A 7,731-nucleotide genomic window follows, 5' to 3' on the forward strand; every position below is an offset into this window, starting at 1 on the left:
TGAGAAAGATATGTAAAATAATGACTCCGATTTTCTTTATGACTCTTCAAACTTCGACTTATGAATTATGATCTTTTTTGTTTTGTTTTGATTTGTTTAGTATGACATGCATACAAATGTTATTAACGGGTTTGTTAGAGCAATAAAGTTCTGTCGCAAATTGGTTAAACATAATTCTGTGAGAAAGTAGTTTGATGTACAGAACTAGTTTTTATAATCTGTTAGATTTAATTGTATCAATACGATTTTACAACTAAATATTGTAAAATAGTTAAAATTTTATGATCTATGTTTTTAATTAAAATAAATAGAATATGGAAATATTTTGATTGACGCTTGTCTATTGTGATTCAAAAAAGGAAATGCAGTTTTGAATAATAATAATAGATATTGCAATCCATGTAGGTTATGTCAGATGTGTTAATAAATAATTTTTATACTCTGATAGCTATACAAATGTTAATGGCATTGTCATGTATATGCATAAGATATTGTTAAATAAAATTATTTTTCATGAGATTAGATACACAATTATTGTTTTTAATTTAATTATCCTATTTATCGTAACAGAAAAATAAAAATAATAAAAAAAATAAAAACAGTATTATTAAAAATATGATATATTTATTTTATAAATTAGAAAATTAGTTACCACTTTCATTAACTTGTTGATTAATTGACTGATTGATTAATTGTTGATTAATAAATTGTAAAACGATTGAAATAATTCATGATTTATAATTGTTTCTTAGGTAAATATAGTGAAGCAGATAATTCAGAATTGATGATGGAATGCTCCAACAGATCTCGTAGATATAGACCATCAGGTCTTCGAGGAAGAAATATTAGATTGTACTATAGAGATACAGATGAGTTTGGTAACTAATTAATGCTTTACATACAAAAACTCGAATATTACAAAAATGTCTTTTTTATAATTGGAACGTTACAAACTTAACAATAAAACGTTAAAAAAAATCAAGAAGTAGTTTTTATCCAGTGAATTGTATTATTTAAAACAAGATATAATTTAATAATTATTTAAAATTATAAATTTTATTATGAATTTCATTAACTTTTTTCACTTTTGTATTTGAAAAATAGTGTAATAATTAATGATTAATAATTATTTTGTAGATACACATAGTCAAGCAGATAATACAGAAATGACAGGAGAGTGCTCTAACAGATCTAGTAGATATAAATCACCAAGATTTCGAGAAAATGATAGTAGAATGTACTATAGTGATATAAATCAATCTGGTAGCTAATTAATGTTTTCCATTAAACCTTCCTAATTTAAATTTTTGTGTTGATTAATTTTTTGTAATTAGAAGAAACTTCAAAAAGAAACAAAGAGTAGTCTCGTCTACAGTAAATTATATTATTAAAAACGAAATATAATTATTTTCTAAATCATAAAATGGATTGTTTTTTATGTTAATTTTTTTACAATGTTTTTGGAAAATAATCAAATAAATTCATGATTTGTAATTGTTTTATAGATAAATATAGTCAAGCAGATAGTACAGAAATGACGGCAGAGTGCTTTAACAGATTTAGTAGATATAAATCACCAAGACCTCGGGGAAAAAATATTCGATTGTACTATAGAGACACGGATGAGTTTGGTAACTAATTAATATTTTGTATAAATTATTCCTAATCTAAATAAAAGTAAATTTTTATAATTGTAAAAAACATGAAAAAAAAAACAAGGAGTAGTAACGAACAAAGTAAATTGTATTATTAAAATGGATATATAATTATTTTATAAATCATAAAATTAATTAAGTGTTTTATTAGTATGTTTCCTATTGTTCATTCAAAACATTGAAATAAGTAATGATTTATAATTATTTTGTAGATAAACATAGTCAAGCAGATAATACAGAAATGACGGCAGAGTGCTCTAATAGATCTAGTAGGTACAGACCAACAAGTCTTCGAGGAAAAGATACTAGAAGTGAAAAAGATAGAAGAGGAAAAGATAGTAGCATGTATTGTAGAGATACAGATGAGTTTGGTAACTAATGAATGTTTTGTAAAGTAAATTCATAATTGAAATAACAATGGTCTTTTGTAAGGGCAAATAACATTAATAATAAAATAAGGAGTAATACAGTACAGAGTAAATTGTATTTTTAAAATCGATATATAATTATTTTATTAATCATAAAATGAATTAAGTGTTTCTTAACATGTTTCACTTTATTCTTGGAAAACAATGAAATAAATTAATGGTTTATAATTATTTTGTAGATAAACATAGTCAAGCAGATAATAAAGAGATGACAGCAGAGTGCTTTAATAGATTTAGTAGATATAAATCACCAAGACATCGAGGAAAAAATAATAGGATGCACTACAAAAATATTGATCAGTCTGGTAATTAATCAATGCTTTCTATAAAAATTTCTAATTTAATAAGATTTATTTTAAATTGTAAAAAAAGTAAAAAAGAAATAAGAAGTATCGTATAAAGTAAATTGTATTATTAAAAATGAGATATGATTATTTTATAAATCATGAATGAAAAATGAATTGTATTAAATTGACGTTTATCGCATTATTCATGAAAAACAATGAAATAATTAATAAATTATAATTATTTGTAGCTGAAGGCTCTAGTCAAGCAAATAATTCAGAAATGACCATGGAATTTTATAATAGACCTAGTAGAGGTAGACCACCAGGACTTAAAGGGAAGAGTATTGGATTGTATTACAGAGATAAAATGATAAAGAATAATAGATATAAACCCAAATCTAGAATTAAAATAAGACCATCTACTTTGAACATGATTCAAAAATTAATTTTGCACCCAAAATGCACAGAAAAGAAATCTTATAATTATAAGCTGCAAAACAGTATTAATGAAGATTATGGAAAGCAATATAACCATATTCTTGATCCTAAGTTCAAAAGGAAGTTTTTAAGTTTAATTAGTGGAAATTTACAACATAAAATTGAACAAGATTTAACAACTAAGCCGTTATTAGAAAGAAGAGAAAGTGTAGATATAAATTTATTAAATGAATTAAATGATAAGAGATTAACTAGTGAATATAAAAAATTATTAGATTTTCGTAAAAAATTACCAGCTTACCAAAACAAACAAAGTATTTTAGATCTTATTAATGCCAATCAAATAGTACTTATAAGTGGGGAAACAGGTAAGTGTTATTTATTTCGTAATATTTTTATTGAATTTAAACTAAGAGTCTTTTATAATATTAGGATGTGGTAAAACAACTCAGGTTGCTCAATTAATACTTGATTATGAAATTGAATGTGGGAGAGGCAGTACTACATGTATTGCTTGCACACAGCCTAGACGAATATCTGCTATATCAGTAGCTGAAAGAGTGGCTGTTGAAAGAGTAGAGAATCTTGGAAATTCAGTAGGATATCATATTCGTTTAGAGAAGTATGTGATTTGAATACTAAAAATTTAAACCAATAATTTTCATAAATTGTTTTAATTATTGAATCTAATCAATATCAAAGATCAGATATTTTATTTATTACATAAATTTTATAATTGTTTTATATATTTTTTTTAAAAAAGAAGTTTTTAAAAAGCAATCTTTGTTTTAAAAAGAATATTCAATCAATTATGATAATAAGAATATTGAATATAGTAAACTTAATATTGTAAAAATATTTATATTTTGAAATCATATAATTTAAGTTTAGTCTATAATAAAATATACTTAATTTTTTAAAAGTTGTTGTAAGTTTATTGTAAGAAAATTATTTTTTTATTTACTTATAAAAAGCATGTACACTTAAAATATTTTTAATATGACAGAATATTAGCTCGACCTTATGGTAGTATAGTTTTTTGCACTACTGGTATGTTATTGCAATTCATGCAGATAGATGCTGCACTCAGAAATTATTCTCATATCATTTTAGATGAAATTCATGAAAGAAGTATACATAGTGATATTATTATAACTTTATTAAAGTTTATTCTTCCTAAAGTAAGATATGTTAAGACATTATTTTAAAATAACAGTATTTAATAAATCAAATTTAAAACAATTTCATTTTTAGAGATCAGATTTAAAACTAATTTTAATGAGTGCAACATTGAATTCTGATCAGTTTTCTAAATATTATAATGATTGTCCTTCAATGCATATTTCTGGATTTACTTTTCCTGTAGAAGAATTTTATTTAGAAGATATACTTAAAATAACACAGTACGTAAACAGTGTTTATTAAAATTTAATAATTTTTCAGTAAATAAATTAACATTTTAATTCTTACATGAATATTGAATTAATGTAATTATGTTTACTATTTTTCAGTTTTAAATTTCCCAAGGAAGGAAAAGTAGGAACATGGCAAAAATATTTAAAGAAAAATATAAACAAAGAAATGGAATTAATAAATCATAAAGCCTTGATCGAATCATATTATACATATTCAAATTTTATAGTTAGTATAATATAAGAATTGATAATTATAACTATATTTATTGATCGTAATTTATAGCAGAAATTATAATGTTTAGAACTTATATTCAGTTGATTTATGGGAAGAATTACTTAATCCAAAATCTGAAGATATTTCATTTGATTTAATACTTGATTTAACTAAACATATTTGTTTGACACAAAAACCTGGAGCAGTATTAATTTTTTTACCAGGTTTAATAGATATTACAGGATTACATAAGTTGTTTTTAGAATCTGATAATTTTCCACAAGGTAACCTTTTATATGCATAATATTAAACTGAAACTTCTATTCAATTAGTTATATTTATGGTTAATAATTTTTTTTAGATATATGTGTTTTTTATGCTTTGCATTCAAAAATGCCAACAGCTGAACAAAAAGAAATATTTGATATACCACCACCTGGAATTCGTAAAATCATAATTTCAACTGTCCTAGCTGAAACATCTATAACAATAGAAGATGTTGTTTATGTTATTGATTGTGGAAAACAAAAATTATCAAAATTTGATATTAAAAATAATTTACAAACATTAGATATTGAATGGATTAGCAAAGCCAATGCATTACAACGCAGAGGAAGAGCTGGAAGGTTTTTTTCTAAAATTTAAATACACTTATTATATGAAAAATTAATCTAATTATTATAGAATCTTAATTTATATTTTAAATTGATTTATAAAATTCTTATAGAGTACAACCTGGAATTTGTTATCATTTATATACAAAGGCTCGTGCAGAAACATTGGACCAATATCCATTACCTGAAATACTTAGGATTCGTTTAGAAGAAATAATACTGCAAATTAAAATTTTGCAAATAGGAAAAGTTGACACTTTTCTAGCTACCATGTTAGATGCACCTGATCCTAAAACTATATCTGTCTCTTTACAATTATTAAGGCAATTAAAGGCCCTTGATGATCAAGAAAATTTGACTCCTTTAGGTTATCATTTAGCTCATTTACCATTAGATCCTCGAACTGGTATAAATTTATATTTTGATATTTTTTATGTTTCTCAGTAAATTAAAATACTTAATTTTGTATATTTAATGTAGGAAAAATAATAATTTTGGCAGCGATGTTTTCATGTATAGATCCGATTTTTTCAATTGTGGCAAGTTTATCTTTCAAGGATCCTTTTTACTGTCCATTAGGAAAGGAAATAGATGCAATAAAAAAAAAAATAGAACTTGGTTTAAATCAGTTCAGTGATCACATAGCAATTTGTGAAGCTTTAAAACGTTTTGAGGAAATAGGTTATAAAGGAATGAAGAGATCATTGTGTCAGGAATATTTTCTCTCGTGGAATACAATGAAGTTATTATCCGATATGAAAAAACAATTTGCTTCTTATTTATATGAGATGAATTTTTTACGAAACAACAACCCAAAAGACCATGTTGCTAATAGAAATTCTAAAAATAAGTCTCTTATCAAATCTATTATCTGTGCTGGATTTTATCCCAATATTGCAATTGTAGAGTAAGATAATATGAATGTTACTTATTCATTATAAGTTCATTTTAATCAATTATTTAATTTTATAATATAGTTCAAACTTAATTACTAAATATAATATATTTATTGTGTATTTATTTACAGTTTTGCTAATCCAATAATATTTTAATATTCATAAAATACAACTATATTTTCATTATATTTGTCATCAATAATTTAATATATTTACTAAACATTTAAATTTTTAATTATTCTTTTCATATATACAAATTTTTTTATAATTTAATAGAAAAATTTCGGGAAGTAATATAAAAGCTTATACTGTTGAAAAAGAAACAGTATACCTGCATCCATCTAGCATTAATCATTATGCACATAATTTTCCGACTCCATATTTGACTTATTTTTTAAAAAGAAAGAGCTCAAAAATTTATTTATTTGATACAACTTGCGTTAGTCCGATTGCATTAATTTTTGCAGCACCAAGTATGTTTATTGGTAAGAACTAACTTTTTCATTAATTTTTATTCAATTGATAAATAATATACATGTGCTAATATTATATTTCAATTTTTAGTAAAAGGACAAGAAGGTGACCTAATTACGATACCGAATGACATAACTTTTATATGCAACGAAGGTGCCCATTTAATTGAGGTATTACAAAATTTTTGGATACTCATTATCAATTTAATTAACATTAACTCATAAAATAATTATAAAATATGTTTCCTTTTATGAGATACTACATAAAAAGTTAGATGATATATTAGAATTCAAAATAAATAATCCAGATGTAATTGCTTGGGGCACTTATGAAGGAAATATTTTAACGTAAGTTTCTTATATCATTTTGAATATTTTTAAAGAGAGTCCAAGTATATAGATAAATTTGATATATTTAAATTAAAGCAGAAGTATTCTTAAAAAATAAAGGTAAAAGAGGATTTATAATTTATTAGTCTTTTTATAAGTTATTAATTTTATTGAATTATTAATTTTTTTTTTTAACTTTTTATAAAATATAATACATTATAATATCAAACTATTAATTAAAAAATTTTAAAGAAGTTTCAAACATTTTAAATTATATAATGAATTAGTTATTAAGTAATTTTATTTAGAAATTGAATATTTTAAAAATGTATTATTGAAATTAAATTTTTGTAATATTATTTGTATTAAAAAAAAATTATTGTTATGATGAAAAGTTATAAATGAATTTTAATTTTTATAAAAACTACATATCAATTATATTGATAATTAAATTGTTTTATTTTTAGAGCTATGATTGAACTATTATCTGATAGTGATAAAGACTTCGAGTTGCCAGAGCATCGCATTTTACCTAGATACAAATAATTATTTATGAAAGACTCATATTATGAGTTTTAATACTTTACACTGAAGTATAATTTTGGTTTTTTGGATGTTTATATTTGTATTTATGTACGAAAAAAAGTAAAAAAGTAGTATTAAAGTAAATAAATAAATTTTTATAAAAGATGTTGTAATCATTTAATTTTTTATCAATATATGTAAAGTTATAATTATTATTTATATAACCGGTAGAAAAATATTGCTTCTTGTAAATACATTTTATATGAATAAAATACGTTAATACAGTATAATAATTTACGAATTAAGCTACTATTATCCATGTGATAAGTTGACGCTTTCTAAGTATTACAACTTCTAAGATATATTTATATAGAGTAATAAATAATATAGAAATTATTTATTCTTCTTGCAGATTTGGTAAAGACAAATTTTATACAATAATTTAAATATACATTT

At 22.8% G+C, this 7,731-nt stretch overlaps 1 protein-coding gene across 1 annotated transcript; it reads left to right on the forward strand.

Annotated features, from left to right (window-relative positions):
* The first annotated feature begins 2,264 nt into the window (after positions 1–2,264).
* Positions 2,265–7,409, forward strand: LOC105366238 (ATP-dependent RNA helicase DHX36). The gene is made up of 14 exons (XM_011504602.1): positions 2,265–2,388; positions 2,619–3,176; positions 3,241–3,430; positions 3,815–3,989; positions 4,063–4,211; positions 4,320–4,449; positions 4,526–4,721; positions 4,799–5,063; positions 5,165–5,457; positions 5,532–5,958; positions 6,224–6,432; positions 6,512–6,591; positions 6,677–6,768; positions 7,218–7,409. Exons 1-14 carry the CDS (start codon positions 2,292–2,294, stop codon positions 7,294–7,296), a joined length of 2,940 nt encoding a protein of 979 aa, XP_011502904.1. The 5' UTR covers positions 2,265–2,291; the 3' UTR covers positions 7,297–7,409.
* The last annotated feature ends 322 nt before the right edge of the window (positions 7,410–7,731 follow it).

The sequence above is a fragment of the Ceratosolen solmsi genome, unplaced genomic scaffold (assembly GCF_000503995.2).
Source record: "Ceratosolen solmsi marchali unplaced genomic scaffold, CerSol_1.0 scaffold148, whole genome shotgun sequence".
Taxonomy (NCBI): domain Eukaryota; kingdom Metazoa; phylum Arthropoda; class Insecta; order Hymenoptera; family Agaonidae; genus Ceratosolen; species Ceratosolen solmsi.

Coding starts and splice junctions, on each gene's coding strand:
- LOC105366238 (XM_011504602.1), top strand. CDS start 2,292: ATGACAGCAGAGTGCTTTAATAGATTTAGTAGATATAAATCACCAAGA. Junction 3,177..3,240: donor ACTTATAAGTGGGGAAACAG/GTAAGTGTTATT, acceptor TTATAATATTAG/GATGTGGTAAAACAACTCAG. Junction 3,431..3,814: donor TATCATATTCGTTTAGAGAA/GTATGTGATTTG, acceptor TTAATATGACAG/AATATTAGCTCGACCTTATG.